The sequence below is a fragment of the Xenopus tropicalis genome, chromosome 10 (genome assembly GCF_000004195.4).
Source record: "Xenopus tropicalis strain Nigerian chromosome 10, UCB_Xtro_10.0, whole genome shotgun sequence".
Classification (NCBI taxonomy): domain Eukaryota; kingdom Metazoa; phylum Chordata; class Amphibia; order Anura; family Pipidae; genus Xenopus; species Xenopus tropicalis.
Window position 1 is genome coordinate 43,663,447 of NC_030686.2, and position 23,057 is coordinate 43,686,503.

A 23,057-nucleotide genomic window follows, 5' to 3' on the forward strand; every position below is an offset into this window, starting at 1 on the left:
ACGTGTGTGCTTTGGTCCAGCGTGCCAAGCATATTAGAGCAGCATAGGCCTGGGCTATAAACAGGCCATCAAGTACACTACATAGGCACTTGTTCCCATTATGTGGCTGTTGACTGTAGGAGAACTGCTTATAAATTCCCAGGCAATGCTTTAAGAGCAGGCAACCTTAGATGACCTATCTGTAGTAGGCGACTCAAGGAGGCAGTGATATTCCAGCGATTCTATTCTCTGCCAGAGGGGAAGCATTGTGTTGTCTCACTCTGAAGTGAGAGAGAGTTTATGCCTTGATAAAGCTATAACTGCCTCAGAGACTCACTTAGGTGTCAAAAAGTTTCTGCAGACAAATTGCAGCTGTTTGAGTTCCCTACTGGAGAACCTACAAGCTAAAAAGTTCCTACATTCCCAGGTTTCTCTTTGAGCTATACCTGTGCCAAGTGTCGTCTGGGAATACGTGACAGAGCAGGATCAAAGGAGGGAGAGGGTTAAAGGACTGTGATGGGGACATCCACTGAGGCTGGGGGAAAGGAGATTTCATTATCAGCATAGGAAGGGTATCTTCAGGGTATGGAAGTCCCCTAACGACAGCGGTGGCAATGAACAGTTCCAAAACCAGGCTTGGATGTGATTTTAACATATGGATTTCATGAAATGATCCTCTGTTTCTGCTCCAGGGAGCAATGTGGGAATGAGGTTTTATCTTTATGCTTCTGGGCCATATTCCATCCCTCCATTCTTTTTGTTGTCGCTGTCCCAGGTGCTGATCCTCGCAGACAGGACGCAGACAAGTTTCCTTTACAGCCATCTGCCCTTTCTCCTGTCTCTGGAGCAGAAGGACGGCAAAGCCACAGCCTACGTGTGTGAGAATTTCACCTGCTCTCTGCCAACCACCTCTCCGGCTGACCTGCGCACCATGCTAGCACCCTCTGGCACCCAGCGATCACGGCCTCTGTAGATGTCAGCCCTGTATGCCCGGGTAATCTGTGTTTTATATCCCTCTTATACTCACTTATACCCACTGTTTCTTCATCAAAAATATATATAAATATATATATTTCATCAACATAAATGTATAAAGTAGGGTGAATCATCATAAATCTACCAACGTACTACAGAGTACAGGGCTGCACCATATCAACAACTGCAGGGCTGCAGATTGGGCAACCCTAAGTATTAAGGTCCCCATACACCTTAAGATCTGCTCGCTTGGCTATGTCGCCAAGTGGGCGGATCTTATCCCGATATCCCCACCTACGGGTGGGAGATATCGGGGGGATCTTAGGCTAATTCGATCGTTTGGCCCTGGGGCCAAACGTTCGAATTATAATGACGGGCATAGGCAAAGTTGGGCCGGGGACTGCATCAACAAGCCGATGAGGTCCCCAATTCGACTAGATTTTCTAACCTGCCCGATCAAGATCTGGCCGATTTCAGGCCAGATATCAGTCGGGCAGGCCCGTTGGTAGTGCCCATACACGGGCCGATTAGCTGCTGAGTCTAAGGGACCCATATCGGCAGCTAGAATCGGCCCGTGTATGGGGACCTTTACTGTTGCCATCCGGTACTATAGTTGGCATTTGCCCTATTATACCTAATCGCCCCCCTTCCTAGCCACAGCTTATTCCCAGCCAGGGTAGCCATTTTGTGTTTGCGCTCCCCCAAAGCTCTGCAACTTGCTTTCTATTACATGCAGTTGTTTCTTTGTTGCTTATTTAGCACTGTATTACTGTAAATAGGGGAAGCCAAAAACCCAGGATTAGGGTCAGGTTTCTGCTGAATTCCAGGAATCTTTTTGATTCGCCCAAATCCTACCATCTGTATCCGTGCTGTCATAGCGGGTTGCCCCCTCAACCCTTAAAGGAGAAGGAAAGATAAAATCACTGCGGGGTACCAAAATGTCAGGCACCCCCCCAGTGATTGTAATCACTTACCTTATACCCTGGGTTGGTGCTCCTGTTAGGAGAAAACCACACCAGCCTGGGGTAGCTACGAACAAGTGATCCTTTTCTTGTCTATCTATTGATTTCCGGGGCCGTCGCAGTCGAGTGAAAAATCATTGGCTGTTCACTGTTGGTGCGAAGACCGAAGGAAGGGGATCACTGTCTCGCAGCTACCCTGGCCGGTGCGGTTTTCTCAGGAGCATGGTCGGACTGGGGGGTGAAGGGCCCACCGGGGCTCCCGCCGGCCCCTTCCCCTCACCCCCCCCCCCCCCGCAGGGGCCCCCCACCTGACGTCCTCCCCCGAGCGCGTAAATTTAGCGCGTTAGGGGAGGAGCGGTCGGGCAGGGGAGCGCGCGCAAGGGTCGGGTCTGGCCCAGTCCGACCCTGAACAGGAGCACCAATGGGGGGTATAAGGTAAGTGATTACAATCACTGGGGGGTGCCTAACATTTTGGCGCCCCCTGGTGACTGTACCTTTCATTCTCTTTTAACAAATACACACATACTAAATCCACCTCCTAGCTTAAGGTAGATCCGTGCTGCAGCCTGCACTGTTTACTGTGCAGCCATGCACAGGGGATCTACATTAATTGCTAATTAGCCATTCGGCTTGGGGATTTTGTGTCTGGGCAACCCTATTCTCATGTGACAACCTTCTTGAATAAGCTTAATGTGCTGTAGGTTTGAATTCAGTACCAGTTTAGATTTCTATATTCTGTATCTGTTTTATCCCTATTTGCTTTCCTGCGCCTTTTTGTTGATATATAGGCAATGAACGTCCGCTAGATTTTTTATGTCTATTTGCACAGGATTGGCCATCCGGCACGCTGACCTCGTCTGCAGCGAGAGAATGCTTTATTGTCGTGTCCGTGGCTCTGCATAACTAGATAGATGGTCTATACAGGGCCGTCACTGTTGTGGCTTAAAACACAGGCAGTCACCTGTATCGCTGTATGGAGGAAGATTAGTTAGATAGCTATATATATATAGAGAGAGCAAAATGTGCCTACCAAGCATTTGTCACCCATCACGTCAGGAAAGAAGCTGGGGGACAGAGAGATTAGCTTGACGGATCACTTGTGCCACAATGAGGAATGAGCAGCATTTCTTCAGTGACTCGGGGAGAGACCTCGCTCGTAACTGCTGTGCACAAATGTTAACATCAGACGCAGGATTTACAAGCCACTTGTTATTCATAATGTCTGAGCTGCAGGGGGCAATTAGCTAAGCTCTTACTGCTGGGGATGAGAATGATGATAGGCAGAAGGAAAAGGTTTTTAGAGGTCCGTACAACAGAGCCCAGCTCTCTAGGCTCTTGGGAATTGCTACAGAGAGCAGTTGTTTGGTAAGGGATGCTGGGATTTGTAGTGCAACAACAACTGAAGAACCAATTTACAGGTATTATTCTGAAGTACTATGTACTGTTTTCTTTGTTATAAATTAGATGGAGTGTATGGGAGATGGCCTTCCCTTAATTCAGAGCTTTCTGGTTAACAGGTTTCCAAATAATGGATCCCATACCTGTACTTGTGTCCAAACATGCTCCTTGTACTTCCCTATGGTTGCTGAAAGCGCCATTGCATCTTAAAATTGCACTTTGTCCCCCGCACTGGGTTCAGAAATGACCCTTTATGTGTTCAGCCAATTGCAACACACGAGCGGCCTTAACAGAATGAAGTAGGAGCCACATAAAAGTTTTACTGCAAGCCCTCACTACTTCAAATACAAATGATCAGTCTGCAGATCAGTCCCTGCCCCAGTGGAGCTTACAATCTTAGGCCCCTATCCCATTCCCATCAGTCCCTGCCCCAGTGGAGCTTACAATCTTAGGCCCCTATCCCATTCCCATCAGTCCCTGCCCCAGTGAGCTTACAATCTAAGGTCCCTATCACATTCCCATCAGTCCCTGCCCCAGTGAGCTTACAATCTAAGGTCCCTATCACATTCCCATCAGTCCCTGCCCCAGTGAGCTTACAATCTAAGGTCCCTATCACATTCCCATCAGTCCCTGCCCCAGTGGAGCTTACAATCTAAGGTCCCTATCCCATTCCCATCAGTCCCTGCCCCAGTGAGCTTACAATCTAAGGTCCCTATCACATTCCCATCAGTCCCTGCCCCAGTGAGCTTACAATCTAAGGTCCCTATCACATTCCCATCAGCCCCTGCCCCAGTGAGCTTACAATCTAAGGTCCATATCACATTCCCATCAATCCCTGCCCCAGTGAGCTTACAATCTAAGGTCCCTATCCCATTCCCATCAGTCCCTGCCTCAGTGAGCTTACAATCTAAGGTCCCTATCCCATTCCCATCAGTCCCTGCCCCAGTGAGCTTACAATCTAAGGGCCCTTTCACATTCCCATCAGTCCCTGCCCCAGTGAGCTTACAATCTAAGGTCCCTATCCCATTTCCATCAGTCCCTGCCCCAGTGGAGCTTACAATCTAAGGTCCCTATCCCATTCCCATCAGTCCCTGCCCCAGTGAGCTTACAATCTAAGGGCCCTTTCACATTCCCATCAGTCCCTGCCCCAGTGAGCTTACAATCTAAGGTCCCTATCCCATTTCCATCAGTCCCTGCCCCAGTGGAGCTTACAATCTAACGTCCCTATCACATTCCCATCAGTCCCTGCCCCAGTGAGCTTACAATCTAACGTCCCTATCACATTCCCATCAGTCCCTGCCCCAGTGAGCTTACAATCTAAGGTCCCTATCACATTCCCATCAGTCCCTGCCCCAGTGAGCTTACAATCTAAGGTCCCTATCACATTCCCATCAGTCCCTGCCCCAGTGAGCTTACAATCTAAGGTCCCTATCCCATTCCCATCAGTCCCTGCCCCAGTGGAGCTTACAATCTAAGGTCCCTATCCCATCCCCATCAGTCCCTGCCCCAGTGGAGCTTACAATCTAAGGTCCCTATCTCATTCCCATCAGTCCCTGCCCCAGTGAGTTTACAATCTAAGGTCCCTATCACATTCCCATCAGTCCCTGCCCCAGTGGAGCTTACAATCTAAGGTCCCTATCACATTCCCATCAGTCCCTGCCCCAGTGAGCTTACAATCTAAGGTCCCTTTCCCATTCCCATCAGTCCCTGCCCCAGTGGAGCTTACAATCTAACGTCCCTATCACATTCCCATCAGTCCCTGCCCCAGTGAGCTTACAATCTAACGTCCCTATCACATTCCCATCAGTCCCTGCCCCAGTGAGCTTACAATCTAAGGCCCCTATCACATTCCCATCAGTCCCTGCCCCAGTGGAGCTTACAATCTAAGGTCCCTATCCCATTCCCATCAGTCCCTGCCCCAGTGAGCTTACAATCTAAGGTCCCTATCCCATTCCCATCAGTCCCTGCCCCAGTGAGCTTACAATCTAAGGTACCTATCACATTCCCATCAGTCCCTGCCCCAGTGGAGCTTACAATCTAAGGTCCCTATCCCATTCCCATCAGTCCCTGCCCCAGTGGAGCTTACAATCATATTCCCATTTAGCAAAGTTTCTGACCCATTAAAAGTTCAGATAATATGTATGTACTTTTATATGTAGTGTTTATGTTTGCTTAACTACCTTATCACTTCCACTTTCATTGCTAAATCAGTGACGCTGCTGTAATTACATGTACCATAATTAATTAATATTAATGGTACATGTATGGGATTTATTATCTGGCATGCTAGGGACCTGGGGTTCTCCGGATAAAAGAATCTTTAATTTGGATCTCCATACTTTGTCTACTAAGAAAATTATGTTAACATCAAATAAACCCAAAAGGATTGTTTTGCGACCAAAATAGATTCATGTAGCTTAGCTGGGATGTAGTACAATGTTTTATTTGTTATAAATTAGATGGAGTCTATGGGAGATGGCCTTCCCTTAATTCAGAGCTTTCTGGTTAACAGGTTTCCAAATAATGGATCCCATACCTGTACTTGTGTCCAAACATGCTCCTTGTACTTCCCTATGGTTGCTGAAAGTGCAATTGCATCTTAAAATTGCACTTTGTCCCCCGCACTGGGTTCAGAAATGACCCTTTATGTGTTCAGCCAATTGCAACACCCAAATGGCCTTAACAGAATGAAGTAGGAGCCATATAAAAGTTTTACTGCAAGCCCTCACTACTTCAGATACAAATGATCAGTCTGCAGACTCTTAGCACTTCCAGAATAGTAAACGGCATGGCTCTGTTCCAGTGTGAAATGTTAAACAGGAATATTCAGAATAAGGGAGCTCATTTAATGAGCATATGGGCCTAACTTCAGCCAAATCGGAGCAAGTTCTGTTCAGACGTGTGACCCTATCAGCGCCGGGGGTATTAGAACTCATTCAGGAGTCGCTTTACTGTTGGTTTGGTTTAAATGATCTGTCGGCAGTGATCCTTTTTTTTTTTTTCCCTGGTTGTTTTCATATTGCTCTTCCCTCTCCCTTTCTCTCCTTTCTCTCATTATTAGTGTCAGCGCTGGGAGTTTCTGCATAAACAGATTGGTATTTTGTGCACAAGCATCTGGCAGTTCATCCCGCAGGAGATGCCGTGGGCTCAGTGCCCTGGAACAGTCTGCCTGATTCACAGCCACATCAAGGCAGCATCTGAAGGCACGGATCAGACCCGGTGTGCCCCGTTGTACTAGGCCCTCATAACCTACTCACCCTCGACTTATCCCTGCAAAACAAAACACTGTATTATATTGTAAACAGTCTGTTGTTTCATGTCAGAACAGATGTCACTCCACTTGGCTTTTGCATTACAAAGTCCTAGGAGTGTAGCTTGCTCTTCGCCCATTGGCTGTCAGGAGGGTGGTGGTAATAGCTGTTGAAACAGAGGACTGCAGGTTGGACACCTTTAATGTATATACTGAAACTATCCAAAAATTAGTAGACAATAATATTGTACTCAAAGATGGGAACCTCAACAGTGACAGCTTCACTGCTGGGAGTGGCACAATCAGACATACCAAAGAAAATGGAGGCAGTGACAAAAAGTCAACCTACACGTGACCCTAACCAGCACTCTTTCAACCCTAATGGTGGCCATCCACGGGCAGATTTCAGCTGCCAATTTGGGTCCTTCAGAACGTTTCGACAGCTTATGTAACCGTATGTGGGGCCCTCTGAAAGGCCTCCCTAATATCTGGCCAAAAATTTGGCAGATGTTGATTGATTTTATTGTCACATCGAGGCCCGCATAGGCTCATTCTTCACTCAGACTTCTCATTTCCCCTTCATTGCAATGCAGATGTTTGGCCCTAGAGCTAAAGATTGCATTAGCAAGATATTGCCCACCCAATGTTGGCAAATCTTATCGTGTATGGCCTCTTTCAAACTCTACTAAGACGAATGAGGTGAGCTGGTGATTTGCCTGCCTAACCTGTCTGGGTCCAGGCCTGGACTGGCAGTCTGTGGATTCTGGCAAATGCCATAGACCGTCATTATTTAATGCGCTGGTGGGGGGCCATTTGAGCCTCTTCTGTAGCTGCTGTATCCTAAGACCTCTAAGCTGCTGTATCCTAAGACCTCTTAGAAAAAAAAATTTTCTAATGGATGCAGGTTCTTAATAATGAAAGTGATGAGACAACAAAGTCCCAAGAACCTGACAGTGTGATGTTATGAAGGTAGATTGGGTCCCACCCGTAGATTCAGCTGGTTATCAGGAGACAACAGCAGCGTTGGATAGATAATTAGCTCCATTATATTAGGTCACTCATTATTAGATGTCTCAAAATGGGACTTCTGTTTGAGTGCTGTACATTTCATCATAATATTATTTGCTGTACCTTCTCTTGTAAACAAACTGAGTGTTTATTTACCTTTAAATTAACTTATATAAAACATCATTCTAACACAATCTGCTATTGGTCTTTTTTCCTTTGTTGTTTAATAATATAAAGATGGACTTTACCTTGAAGTTTAAATTTTGATGTACTCTCTGACAAGGAATCTGCTGTGCTGGACCCTGAATGTGTAATGTAGGCAGGTCCCACTTGGGAAATATAAATGGCGAGTGACGGCTGGGGTATGTGGAAATGGAGAAAAATGCACGCAAGACAACATGAAGGATATAGAAGAGTATTTGTGCAGACATGTATGTATCCTACAGCTGGATGTCTCTCCGGTCTGAGGGCATCCTAACAGCGATCCAAGCTAGAACATGTGACAGAATGACAAGAGAGGCCATCTTAAAGACACAGAATGGCATTAAAAGCAGTACATTGAATTTGAGAAAGGATAGGTTCATATTTATAGCCATCGGGATGGAAATGAGACAATTTCCACGTCAGGTTGTTACAAGGCAATGCAATGGAGCAAATAACTGGTCTGACATGACAAGACGAACAAAAAGTGTTTGGAGTCAATAGCAATAGCCTAATGCTGCAGAAACGGAATAGAGAAAAGAGAGAGATATTGTGGGATTGGCCATCTACCTGAATGCCAAATACCACTAGAGCTTCTCATGCATATGCCAGGACCCCATCCAACCTTAAGCAAATTCTGTTCAGACCAGAGATGTACTGAATCCAGCATTCACTGGTGATTGGCTCTAATTTATTCTTGCAAGATTCTGACCTTTTGATGCCATGTTTACTTTCGGAATTCAGCTGAACCCCAAATCCTTCATAAAAGATTCGTCCAAATACCAATCTGGTGTTGGTACCAGGTATTCTGTGAATGGAAACAAACCCCATGAAGTTCTCCATAATCTAATAGAAAGTCTTCCCAGAAGTGTAGTAGAGTAAAAGCTGTTTTAGAAGAAGTAAGAAGACCAACTTCATGTTGGCCAGCCAGGGGGCATACATTTGGCCATAATGTGCATCAGATCACTATAAGCCCAGTGGATTTCTGAGACATAAGCCAACACATGAGGGCAAGGCAATCTATGGAGAAGTCCATGGATTCTACATGCTTTATTAAAGGAAAGTGATGGATAATCTCCTCCAGTATCAGAAAAAAATCCAGTATCTTTAAATGAAAATTCTCTTTCTGCCTTGGTAATTATTTGCTCATAATTAGTTCTCCTCTGCTGTTCTCCTCAGCTGCTTTGAGGAGAGATCCCAGTAGGGAGTGCTTTAATGCTGACACCCTCAGGTCTCATAGTACGTCTGTTTTTATGGAGAATCTGCTTCACATTCCATTGCTTAGAACTGTTAAAAAAAAAACACAGTGTGTAACCGAGTTTCTCTTTGCTTGTTCAGTTTAAACAACAACCAAAGCAAATCTGGGTCTTGCGAAGTGTCAAATTTTGTGCCCCAGATTCTGTACAAATGCATTCCCAGGTCCCCGAGGAGCATCTGCTGCATTTCCTGAAGAGAGCTCGTGAAACTTCCTCCTATATCTGTCAACCCGTGGAGCCATTAACAGATGAGCGAACATATTGTGCCCATCTAACCCACTTGGCCTCAATTTGTCTACTGGCGCAGAAAGGCAGCCATTTCCCTAATGGAATGGTATGTAAACCAAAAATTATGGAAGCACGTCTACCAAATGGCTGTGCATTGTGCGCTCGTCTTGTCTTTGTTGGTTTTATGGGCTTCACGTCATTGACACTGAATTGTATGAATTCTTTAGAGTCCTGCAGCGGGTCGGGTACCTGCAGGTTACCTGCAAGAAAGGCTGTGGGGTGCGGGTAGGATTTCCGGATGCAGGTATAGATGTGGGTCGCGGGTCAGGTTACAGGTCTTATCCATAATTCTTATTTTATATTACAGGTATGGGATCCCTTATCCAGAAACCTGTTATCCAAAAAGCTCTGAATTACGGAAAGCCTGTCTCCCATAGACTCCATTTTAATCAAATAATCCAGAATTTTAAAACTGATTTCCTTTTTCTCTGTAATAATAAGACAGTACCTGTACTTGATCCCAACTAAGATATAATTACCCCTTATTGGGGGCAGAACAGCTCTATTGGGTTTATTTAATGGTTAAATGATTCCCTTTTCTCTGTAATAATAAAACAGTACCTGTACTTGATCCCAACTAAGATATAATTACCCCTTATTGGGGGCAGAACAGCCCTATTGGGTTTATTTAATGGTTAAATGATTCCCTTTTCTCTGTAATAATAAAACAGTAACTGTACTTGATCCCAACTAAGATATAATTACCCCTTATTGGGGCAGAACAGCCCTATTGGGTTTATTTAATGGTTAAATGATTCCCTTTTCTCTGTAATAATAAAACAGTACCTGTACTTGATCCCAACTAAGATATAATTACCCCTTATTGGGGCAGAACAGCCCTATTGGGTTTATTTCATGGTTAAATGATTCCCTTTTCTCTGTAATAATAAAACAGTACCTGTACTTGATCCCAACTAAGATATAATTACCCCTTATTGGGGGCAGAACAGCCCTATTGGGTTTATTTCATGGTTAAATGATTCCCTTTTCTCTGTAATAATAAAACAGTACCTGTACTTGATCCCAACTAAGATATAATTACCCCTTATTGGGGGCAGAACAGCCCTATTGGGTTTATTTCATGGTTAAATGATTCCCTTTTCTCTGTAATAATAAAACAGTACCTGTACTTGATCCCAACTAAGATATAATTACCCCTTATTGGGGCAGAACAGCCCTATTGGGTTTATTTAATGGTTAAATGATTCCCTTTTCTCTGTAATAATAAAACAGTACTTGTACTTGATCCCAACTAAGATATAATTACCCCTTATTGGGGGCAGAACAGCCCTATTGGGTTTATTTAATAGTTAAATGATTCCCTTTTCTCTGTAATAATAAAACAGTACCTGTACTTGATCCCAACTAAGATATAATTACCCCTTATTGGGGGCAGAACAGCCCTATTGGGTTTATTTCATGGTTAAATGATTCCCTTTTCTCTGTAATAATAAAACAGTACCTGTACTTGATCCCAACTAAGATATAATTACCCCTTATTGGGGGCAGAACAGCCCTATTGGGTTTATTTCATGGTTAAATGATTCCCTTTTCTCTGTAATAATAAAACAGTACCTGTACTTGATCCCAACTAAGATATAATTACCCCTTATTGGGGCAGAACAGCCCTATTGGGTTTATTTAATGGTTAAATGATTCCCTTTTCTCTGTAATAATAAAACAGTACCTGTACTTGATCCCAACTAAGATATAATTACCCCTTATTGGGGCAGAACAGCCCTATTGGGTTTATTTAATGGTTAAATGATTCCCTTTTCTCTGTACTAATAAAACAGTACTTGTACTTGATCCCAACTAAGATATAATTACCCCTTATTGGGGGCAGAACAGCCCTATTGGGTTTATTTAATGGTTAAATGATTCCCTTTTCTCTGTAATAATAAAACAGTACCTGTACTTGATCCCAACTAAGATATAATTACCCCTTAAACCTTTTTTGCTTTCAAAGATTTGATCTCTTTTCTACTGGTCACTTGTATAATTATATATTGGATCACAAAGGATGTATTGTTAAGAGAAATTACTACACTATATATATATATATACTGTATATATATATATATATATATATATATACAGTATATTTGCTGTTTTCCATCCCCATGAAGATGCTGGCACTTGAAATCTAGATTTAAAAATAACATTTACATTTGGCACAATATCCCGGGGTGTAAATCCCCCGCTGCAGTCCATTGTGCTCCCATTTTTAAAGGGCAAACTCCCCGATGCATTGGCGCTAAGCTGCGGTGTTATCTTTTGCTACCTGTGATTTTTATGGCTTCCCACAAGGCAAGAGTCCTATTTCTAGAGCACAGGCTTCTGATCTGTCAGTGGAACCTATTAGCGCAGGGAGGTGCAGAATGTATGCACCACGCTTGAGCTGTTCATCCCATAGAGCCTATTTCACTAGCGATTGGGGTGGATTTATATGGAGTAGGTGTGTGTGTACGTTCCGCTTGGTCTATTTTGGAAACCGCTGTAGAGCAAATTTAATGACTTCTGTTGTTTTCCCATTCTCTTAAAGGGGAAGTAAATCTAATCGTTATGTATTTTTACCATTGTGTCTTCACGTGGCATTGTGCAGTGGAATTTCTGGCTGTTTGGGGCACTGAGTGCCAACATAGTGCTAATCCTTAAGGAATAGCTCCATAGGTTGGCTCATAGCCTGCACACCATTACCAGAATAGTTATCCCCCTGTACTAAGCACAAGTCAGCATGAACAGCCCCCTAAGTTTGCTCATAGCCTGTACAGAGAGATACCATAAAACTATGGCAGCATAGGGATTCCCCTGTACTAAGCACAATTCAGCATGAACAGCCCCCTAAGTTTGCTCATAGCCTGTACAGAGAGATACCATAAAACTATGGCAGCATAGGGATTCCCCTGTACTAAGCACAATTCAGCAGGAACAGCCCCCTAAGTTTGTTCATAGCCTGTACAGAGAGATACCATAAAACTATGGCAGCATAGGGATTCCCCTGTACTAAGCACAATTCAGCAGGAACAGCCCCCTAAGTTTGCTCATAGCCTGTACAGAGAGATACCATAAAACTATGGCAGCATAGGGATTCCCCTGTACTAAGCACAATTCAGCAGGAACAGCCCCCTAAGTTTGTTCATAGCCTGTACAGAGAGATACCATAAAACTATGGCACATAGGGATTCCCCTGTACTTAGCACAGTTCAGCAGGAACAGCCCCCTAGTTTTGCTCATAGCCTGTACTGAGAGATAACATAAAACTATGGCAGCATAGGGATTCCCCTGTACTAAGCACAATTCAGCAGGAACAGCCCCCTAGTTTTGCTCATAGCCTGTACAGAGAGATACCATAAAACTATGGCAGCATAGGGATTCCCCCGTACTTAGCATAGTTCAGCAGGAACAGCCCCCTAAGTTTGCTCATAGCCTGTACAGAGAGATACCATAAAACTATGGCACATAGGGATTCCCCTGTACTAAGTACAATTCAGCAGGAACAGCCCCCTAAGTTTGCTCATAGCCTGTACAGAGAGATACCATAAAACTATGGCTGCATAGTTATCCCCCTGTACTAAGCACAATTCAGCAGGAACAGCCCTCTGCATATTGCCTGCACAGAGGGATACTATAAAACTCTCCCAGCATATGCAATTCCCCTGTGTTAATTAAGCAGAATTCAGCAGGGGTCAGTGGCTCCTTGGCAAGGGCTAGTGCCATACCTATGGGTAACGCTGGCATCAACCCAGTCACAGCAACACAAGATCAGCGAATTCACCCTTCAGCTTTTTGTTTGAAGCTCGTTAGGATTAAACGTCAGGTCAAGAGATCAGATTTGTGTGATGATCAGACAGACGGTTGGGTGCCCAGCTCAGCGCAGCACAGATCTGCAAATTTCATAACCAAAGGCTGGGCCTTATACTGTGCAGATGGTCCCTTCTAATTCAGTTGCAGTTTTGTGCAAAATCATTTCATGGCAGGGAGTTCTACACCAGCGATTTTATGCTTCTTTCAAACCAGGAAATACAGAAACCCCTAATATCCCTATCGCTGTAATCTGTTCCTTCAAAAAGTCTGAATAAATACCATTTGTATATGCTGAAATCCAGCTGCAAAACAGTTCTTCTCTTTCTGCATCATTTGAAATCCTGGCAGGGGAGGAGGGACTAAAACATTGATGTTACAAATTGTAACAGCTTATCCACAGCTTACAGACAGCATGCAGGAACTACATAACCCACAATGCATTGCATTGTTCCTTTCCTTATTGACATCACGTGTGCAGGGAATTGTGGGATTGGGAGGAGGCAGGCTGAGGACAGGCGACTACCGTTACACTTTATTTGAGGGGGCGGGGCTTAGGGAACTGTTCCAAACCATATTATTACATTAAACATCATTAAAAAAAAAGCTGCATTTTCTTTAATTGATGTATATTGCAATGTTGCTTGAAATTATGTTTACTTTTCAAATAGCTCAAGTTGTGTTTGGGTGGAGTTCCCCTTTAAGCTTATATTGACTGTTGGACCGGGGCCCCAGATTTCCATAGGTAACCGGTTTCATCGATGCTTTTGCAGGTCTGTTATCGAAATGGTTAAAAGAGCAGTCTGTCTGCAGAGGGATTAACTGATAATTCAGTTCTGCAGAGGCATAAAACACACAATAAATCAGCATGGAGACAAGTCCACCCTGAAGTGTGAGTAATAAGCACTTTCACTTGCCTGACACTTATCCTACTGTTGCTTAAGTCTGAGCTGCCTTTTAGAGGAATCACTACCTGTACACGTATTTATATCTTTATTCAAAATAAATTTATATTTAAATGTCTGTACCTTTCCAGGGCTGGGGGTATTTCAAATGCATGTCTAGTGTTTACTCGCATCCTGTGGGTTCAGGCAAATGCCAGAGGGGCTGCTGTAAGGTGCCATAGACACTCACTATTTATTGGGCTGGGGGGGCTGTTTGGGCCTCTGGGTACTTGGAATGCCAGGACACAGGCCCAGACTGGCAATCTGTGGGGTCAGGCAAATGCCAGAGGGGCTGCTGTAAGATGCCATAGTCACTATTTATTGGGCTGGGGGGGCTGTTTGGGCCTCTGGGTACTGGGAATGCCAGGACCCAGGCCCAGACTGGCAATCTGTGGGTTCAGGCAAATGCCAGAGGGGCTGCTGTAAGGTGCCATAGTCACTATTTATTGGGCTGGGGGGGGGGCTGTTTGGGCCTCTGGGTACTTGGAATGCCAGGACGCAGGCCTAGACTGGCAATCTGTGGGTTCAGGCAAATGCCAGAGGGGCTGCTGTAAGATGCCATAGTCACTCACTATTTATTGGGCTGGGGGGGCTGTTTGGGCCTCTGGGTACTTGGAATGCCAGGGCCCAGGCCCAGACTGGCAATCTGTGGGTTCAGGCAAATGCCAGAGGGGCTGCTGTAAGGTGCCATAGTCAGTCACTATTTATTGGGCTGGGGGGGCTGTTTGGGCCTCTGGGTACTTGGAATGCCAGGACCCAGGCCCAGACTGGCAATCTGTGGGTTCAGGCAAATGCCAGAGGGGCTGCTGTAAGGTGCCATAGACAGTCACTATTTATTGGGCTGGGGGGGCTGTTTGGGCCTCTGGGTACTGGGAATGCCAGGACCCAGGCCCAGACTGGCAATCTGTGGGTTCAGGCAAATGCCAGAGGGGCTGCTGTAAGGTGCCATAGACACTCACTATTTATTGGGCTGGGGGGGTTGTTTGTGCCTCTGGGTACTTGGAATGCCAGGACCCAGGCCCAGACTGGCAATCTGTGGGTTCAGGCAAATGCCAGAGGGGCTGCTGTAAGGTGCCATAGGCAGTCACTATTTATTGGGCTGGTGGGGGGCGGGGGGTTCTGTTTTGGCCTCTGTGTATTTAAAATGCCAGGGCCTATTTGGAGTCCCAGCTCTGGCATGGAAAAGGCCAAGCCCTTGGTGACCAACAGGAGACCTGGCAGTTACGAGGAAATCACTATACCCATAGAGACACTAAATGAGCTAGAATGTTTAGTTCCTGTATATTACCATAGAGGGCCAAACAGGACCAAAGTATGAACTTCTTTATTGGGTCAGACAGCCTGATAGGGATTGGCTGATTGCATGTTAATCACAGCAAACCAATCTCCTTTGTGACCTATCTACTTGTCACATTACAGAAAAAAACATTTTTCATACCTAATCCAACAATATGTCATTATTTGTATTATTTTCTGGGAGGGGGTGCTCATTTGAAGCTGGATGTTTATGAAAAATTAATTCTTCTGGCTTGTCGTTTAAACGATTCAGCCCTGCAGCGCATTCTAAGCCTTCTCCCTGTTGCCACATTAGACGGATAGCTATCACCAGCTTATATATGGGATTTTGAAGGGAGGGGGCAGGCTGGAGTGGAATAGACATTCCTACTTTATAGTTCCATCACGTCCCAAATCTGTCTGTTTTACATCTTTGTTTCCAGTAAGTGAAATATTTTAACAGCTTTGTTCGTTGCGTTACCCGTTGAACATTTGGTGCGGCTGGCTGTTCCAAGTGGCACTGCTATATCAAAGCTTCATAATAATATCCCACGGATAATTCTTGCACACATATATTTCCTTCAGATGAATCTTCTTGCTTGTAAACAGTTATGTCTTGTGATCGTGCGCTCTAACCTGCACACAAAGTCATAGGATCGGAGCAGGCAACAAGTCATGGAGGACACAAAATACCTTGGGATACACAGTAGGGATGTGCGGCCAGCCCGAAACCTGTGGGTCAGGCAGGTTCGGCCCAACATTCGCACAATATTGGTGGGTTCGGGCTGAACTCTTCCGCCTTCTTCCCTTCTGCAACCTTGCAGTTCCTGGCTTCCACCTCCGGTGTGTGCCTGTTCCGTCCCTATGTGACGCCAGAGCTGGGGTGGGCACGGGTCTATAGAGGTACATTCCAGGTCGGGTTGGGAGTGGCAGGTTATGGCCAACAAAAAGTCATAAATGCTGCCCCTTACATTGGGAATGCCCTCCCTGATTTCCTCTGGAGAGAATCCTCCCTCAGTCTTTTTAAAACTAAATTTACAGACTCCCTTTTGGAGCACTCACCCAGCACCTGATCTGGGAACTGGCACTTATATTGTAGTGTCACCCACTGTGACCTACAGCACTTATATTTGCCTATTTGTGTCTGTTAGTTACCCCTCCCATATAGATTGTAAGCTCTACGGGGCAGGGACCTCCATCCTCTTGTCTCTTTGACTTAACTTATTGCAACTGTATCTTGTATTTATCTGTATTTATTGTTATACTTTGTATTTATCTATTATTATCTTAATAACCCCCTGTTTGTATTAATCTATTCTACTGTACATCGCTGCGTACATAAGTAGCACTTTATAAATAAAGATATACATACATACATACATAAATACACAGACATAACTTACCATTGGCTATGGCACTACTATACACATGGTAACCAGTGGCCCTCATATTCTCAATAACCCATAGTTTGCACCCTGCTTGGCCCTTTATACTCCTTGGCCGTGCAGCATCCACATGAAAGGTGATTTACGACTGAAAGTGCATTTTCAGACACAAATTGTCTTGTGTTATTAGCCACATGTAGTAGTGAAAAACTCGACCCGCACCCGACCGTAACCTGCCCACTCCCTACCCGACCCGGCTTCTCCCCTCTATTTATAGACCCACCCCGCCATGATGTCACAAGCGGGGGCATGCCAATAAATGCACAAGCCAGAAGATGCAGCCAGCAGTCACGGGTTGGGTCACAGCAGGGCCGGAACTAGGGGTAGGCAGAAGAGGCAGCCGCCTAGGGCGCAACGATTGGGGGGCGCCAGGCAGCACCCTCTCCTGCCTACCCCTAGTACAGTGTGCATCGCGCCGCTTCGTATCTCGTATCGCACACTGCGCCGCGATGTAGCGGTGCAGGGGCGAGGTAGCCGGCTGGGTTGCCTAGGGCGCCCGCCCCTGGGTCATGGGCAGGGAGGGTGAGCGGAAGAGCTCAACCCGAACCCACCTGCGACCCACTAGTGATGTGCCGAGGTCACTTAATGTACTATTTACCCCCATAGAAACTGCAGGACGGCTTGTCTCTATTTTATACCCCCAGTGTAAATGAATTTCTCAGTTTGGGACCACACTATGAAGAAACATGGGTAATGTATTCTGGGCTTCGAAGCCAAAGCAACCAATCCAATATCAGCTTTCAGTATCCTAAATGCACCAGATCAGAGTGTAGCTCACCTTCAGCACTCACGCTGTATGACTTATACATTCTCGGCTGCTCCCACACAATTTGCTGTACCTCAGTCTTACAGAGAGGGAAAATAAAGAAACTCAGTGTACAGTAATTTTAGCATATATATATACAGTGTAATGAGTATAGTAAGCCAGGAAGGGTCAGGCCAGAGACAGAGATTGCCAGGGTTACTGTGGTACAATGTCTATAATAAGGCAAGATGATATCAGTAATATTTTAAATCAAGTCTGTCCACTTTCTCTGCTACTCCCAGCATCCTCCAGCTGCCCTGTTTGCCACACACACTGTAACCTAGAGCCCCTGTGCTACTCCCACACATTCAGCAGCAGCAGCATATTCACTGTGCTACTCCCACACACTATATACTATATAAAAATCTGTGCTACGCCTTTGTGTTCTGTTGCATACGCATGCATGATGGGAAGTACATCTATTAGTTACTAGCACTGTGGCACACCCACTCACTGGCACTTTATAGTGCATGCACACTGCATTATTCCCATGCAGTCTAACGCTGCACCCTTGCATTCTGTGCCATATACCCTCTGGTCTCCCTCTGTATAAACTTACTATCACCAGCACACCCATTCCTCAACAAACACTTTCAGGAGTCAGCACTTGGTTCTCTTAACTTGATCATCAGGCTTCATTCCTACTGAGGACCAATGGTGGTAGAGTGAGGATTGATGCTGGAATGTGGAGATCTAATAGTAAGGGCATGTGGAACTGGTATGGTTGAACTTATGGTTAAAGGTGGGCACTGATGGAAGGGAAAAGACTGATGGGTTTAAGAGCTAATTTCCAAAGGTGAAGGCCTAAAGGTGGCCATACACGCTAAGATCCGCTCACTTGACAAGGTCACCAAGCGAGCGGATGTTCTCCCGATATCCCCTCCTATGGGTGGGTGATATTGGGCTAAATCAGACTAATTCAGTCGTTTGGCCCTGGGCCAAACAATGGAACTAGAATGACGGGTATAGGCACAGTTTGTTCAGGGACCGCATAAACGAGCCCCGATCCGACTAAATTTTTAAACCTGCCCAATCGAGATCTGGCCGATTTCAGGCCAGATGTCGGTTGGACAGGCCCATTGTTAGTGCCCCTACACGGGTCAATAAGCTGTCGAATCAGTCTAAGGGTACGATATCGGCAGCTAGAATCGGCCTGTGTATGGCCACCTAAAGTGTGGAGGACTGATATTTGAAAATTACATTGTGATGGTTGGAGTGTTGGGATTGATGTTCAAAGGTTAAGGACTGATTTTGAAATGTCAATGACTAATGGCAGAAAATAGACTCGGGATAGTTGATAGGTGGGGACTGATGGTTAAGATTGAACAATTTATGGCTACCAGGGCACGGACTCGTGGTTGAAGAATAAGCGTTGATTTCTGATGGAGGACGAAACCTCATGGTTGAGTACTGATTTTGTAACTTTTAGTTGTGATGGTTGATGGGTGTATGTCTGACAGGGCAAGGACTGATGGTTAAGGTTTGAAAACTGGTTTCTGATGGAAGACAAGTGATAGCTCACAGTTGAGGACTGATTTTGTAGAATGGAGTTGTGATGGTTGAAGGGTGGGAAACAATGGTTGGGGGTTTAAACTTTGAAAATTTGGCAACTGTCAGAAAATGAAGCTTAGGGACTGAAGGCTGAGAGTAATGGATTTATGAATGACAGGGCAAGGACTGGTGGTTAAAGGTTGAAACCTGGTGGAGGGTTAAGAACTGGTTTCAGAAGGTGGATGAATGATGGTTGGGTGTTTAGAAGGACTAAAATAACAGTTGTCATGGTTGGAAATGAGGCATTTGGGACTGGCAGGGCAAGGACTGATGGGTAAGAACTGATTTCAGAAAGTGGATGGCCGATACCTGAGGACTGATGTCAGAAAATTGAGTAGTGATAGTTGAGAGGGAAGGATATCTGACTGCCAGGCCAAGGACTGATAGGTCAGAGTTGATCACTGGTGACTGAGGGTTAAGGACTGACATATGAAAGTAGATGCCAAATACTTGAGGGAGGAGAACTGATGTAGGGACAACACAGTTGTGATGGTTGATAGTGAGGAATGTTTCTGGCACAGTCAGAGATGCTTTTTATGTAGTGTATTACATGTGAGAGTAGCACAGAATGTGGTGGAGAAGCTCAGTTTATAGCATAGAACTGGTGTAATACAACCGTTTCTATGTAAAAGAATGAGTGGGAGTAATTTAGAGTGTGTCACAGAATCCATGGGCAGAGCAGAATGTCTATGTCATATAATTGCTGTATGTCACAATGTGCACAGGAGCAGCACAGGAATATGGTGGCCATTTTAGAACAATCTTGGGATTCAATTCATTTTCACTACCTGTCAGGTTCTGATAGGACATCAGATACAATCCAATAGGATCTTTGCCACTGTGGCAGAATGCTCTGTTATACAGATAGCTAGAATCTCAGCCATAAAGCAGGGCAGGACTGCTGCTTACAATGGGGGGATCAGATAGGATCTGTGCCACTGTGACAGAATGCTCTGTTATACAGATAGCTAGAATCTCAGCCATAAAGCAGGGCAGGACTGCTGCTTACAATGGGGAGGGGGGATCAGATAGGATCTGTGCCACTGTGACAGAATGCTCAGTTATACACATAGCTAGAATCTCAGCCATAAAGCAGGACAGGACTGCTGCTTACAATGGGGGGATCAGATAGGATCTGTGCCACTGTGACAGAATGCTCTGTTATACAGATAGCTAGAATCTCAGCCATAAAGCAGGGTGGGACTGCTGCTTACAATGGGGAGGGGGGATCAGATAGGATCTGTGCCACTGTGACAGAATGCTCAGTTATACAGATAGCTAGAATCTCAGCCATAAAGCAGGGCAGGACTGCTGCTTACAATGGGGGGGATCAGATAGGATCTGTGCCACTGTGACAGAATGCTCTGTTATACAGATAGCTAGAATCTCAGCCATAAAGCAGGGCAGGACTGCTGCTTACAATGGGGGGGATCAGATAGGATCTGTGCCACTGTGACAGAATGCTCTGTTATACAGATAGCTAGAATCTCAGCCATAAAGCAGGGCAGGACTGCTGCTTACAATGGGGGGATCAGATAGGATCTGTGCCACTGTGACAGAATGCTCTGTTATACAGATAGCTAGAATCTCAGCCATAAAGCAGGGCATAAAGAACTTAATAAATCAATATTGGTGTGTATTTGGGTACGTGGGTGCCAAGCATTCTGTTTTGTTCCCACCCTAATGGCATTGTGTCTCTATGAAGTAGGGAAGTGCTGTTTGCATTTGTGCAGCAATTAGGCTGCTCTACAGAAGTCCCAGACTGGCAGCATTTGCTAAATGGATCATTGGGAATAATTGTTCCATAAACAGGGCATTATTTACAGATCAGTACAAATCCGTCCTGGCCTGTCAGTGCAACAGAAACCTCTCTAAACGTGCCCCCCAAGTGTCATCTGAATAGCTACATAAATACAAAAGAACAATGTTGGAAAGGTCTCAGAATAGCACAGGTTACAGAATGTAATGTCAAGTTATAATGTCCCTATTGTTGCCAAAACATCATTTTTTTCCCCCCTCTTTTTTTTAACAGGCCGCGTCCCAGTCTCTAGTGCTGGCAGCCTCCCAGATCCTGAAAGGGGACGTAGAATGACAAGTGACTTCAAGGACATCTGGCTGATTCTGCAAAAGTGTCAGGAGCATCTGGTCAAGAGCAGCGATAGACACTTCTCCTCAGGTTCCTGCAGGTTAGACCGGCATTGGGCACAGTAAATGCAGCATTCATCATTTTATAGAGAGACTGCACCTCTCTTTAATATTTGTTAAAGAGCCCCACACAACACAGAAACCCCTAATATATCAAAAAGTCTGAATAAATACCATTTTTATATTCTGAAATCCAGCTGCAAAGCGGTGCTTCTCTTTCTGCATCATTTGAAATCCTGGCAGGGGAGGAGGGACTAAAACATTGATGTTACAAATTGTATCAACTTCTCCACAGCTTAAGGTCGCCAAGCGAGCGGATCTTCTCCCGATATCCCCACCTACGGGTGGGCAATATCTGGAGAATCCAGGATAATTCAATCATTTGGCCCTGGTGCCAGACGATGGAATTCTACACGCGGCAATGGGGCAGACGGTTCGGGGACCGCATCAACAAGCCGTTGCGGTCCCCGATCCGACTAGATTTTCTAACCTTCTCCCGATATCCCCCACCTACGGGTGGCCCTGGGGCCAAACGATCGAATTATAATGTCAGGTATAGGAAAAAGTCGGTCCGGGGACCGTATCAACGAGCCGATGCAGTCCCCGATCTGACTAGATTTTCTAACTTGCCCAATCGAGAGCTGCCCGATTTCAGGCCAGATATCGGTCGGGCAGGCCCCCTCGGTAGTGCCCATACACGGGCCGATTAGCTGCCGAATCTGTCTAAGGGACCCATATCGGCAGCTAGAATCTCTTTCTCTTTCTGCATCATTTGTAATCCTGGCAGGGGAGGAGGGACTAAAACACTGATGTTACAAATTGTAACAACTTCTCCACAGCTTACAGACAGCATGCAGGATTTACATAACCCACAATGCATTGCACTATGATGTTCCTTTCCCTATTGACATCACGTGTGCAGGGGATTGTGGGATTGGGGGGAGGCAGGCTGAGGACAGGTGACTACCGTTACACTTTATTTGAGGGGGCGGGGCTTAGGGAACTGTTCCAAACCATATTATTACATTAAACATCATAAAAAAAGCTGCATTTTCTTTAACTGATGTATATTGCATAGTTGTTTGAAATGATGTTTACTTTTCAAAAAGCTTAAGTCATGTTTGGGCGGAGTTGCCCTTTAAACATATCCTCATGAGATAGCTTCATGCTGCAGACTGCATCTATTGCTATGTAGCCATGCCAGATTTGTGTGTTCCCCATTGTCATGATGAAGCAGGATCATCACAATAGGAGCCCAGAGCCGCTAAAGGGAGTATCGACTGAGCCTAAAGTTGAATATATTTCTACAAAACATACATTCATTATGGTTTTAGGGAGGGGGGGGGGGCAGTAAATTGTAGTTATGCCCCCAGCACTAAGCACTCTTTCTTTTCCAGACTTTAAATCACACATCTTTCAGCCACTCATTCATTCCCCCCCCCCCTCCCTCCTCTCTTGTGAAGTTTCCCTGGTAAGTGAACAATTTCCCATTTTTCACAGTTTATGAATATTTATGGAAGAATATTAAAAAAAAAAAGAGGGAGAAAGGGCCCACATGTGAAATTAATCTGAGATTGCGTGATACAAGCTGAGAGCGGCTCCTCTGGAATGTGAACAGGCAGCCGTTCATTATTGTCTGATGTTGGTGTTACAATCCTGACAGTACTGGGGGTCCGGGGAGAGAGGAGGTGGGTGGGGATCAAGTATTTAGCCTTAACCTGCCATGTTGCTGCCCCCCCCCCCCAACTTGGTCTCCCCTTGGATTCCATTG

At 45.3% G+C, this 23,057-nt stretch overlaps 1 protein-coding gene across 6 annotated transcripts in view; it reads left to right on the top strand.

The window, feature by feature from the left end:
* spata20 (spermatogenesis associated 20) overlaps positions 1 to 21,475 on the top strand; it is a 51,422-nt gene extending 29,947 nt beyond the window's left edge. For 2 of the 6 annotated variants that reach the window (XM_031894408.1, XM_012952854.3), the window contains exons 16-17: positions 755 to 973; positions 21,174 to 21,475. In XM_031894408.1, the coding sequence (XP_031750268.1) occupies positions 755 to 952 (198 nt within the window). In that variant the 3' untranslated portion in view covers positions 953 to 973; positions 21,174 to 21,475. Of the gene's footprint in view, positions 1 to 754; positions 977 to 6,375; positions 7,767 to 13,894; positions 14,014 to 21,171 lie in introns of those variants that run through there. The other 4 variants (XR_209070.4, XM_031894409.1, XM_004918491.4 and 1 more) reach the window with 4 other exon arrangements.
* The last annotated feature ends 1,582 nt before the right edge of the window (positions 21,476 to 23,057 follow it).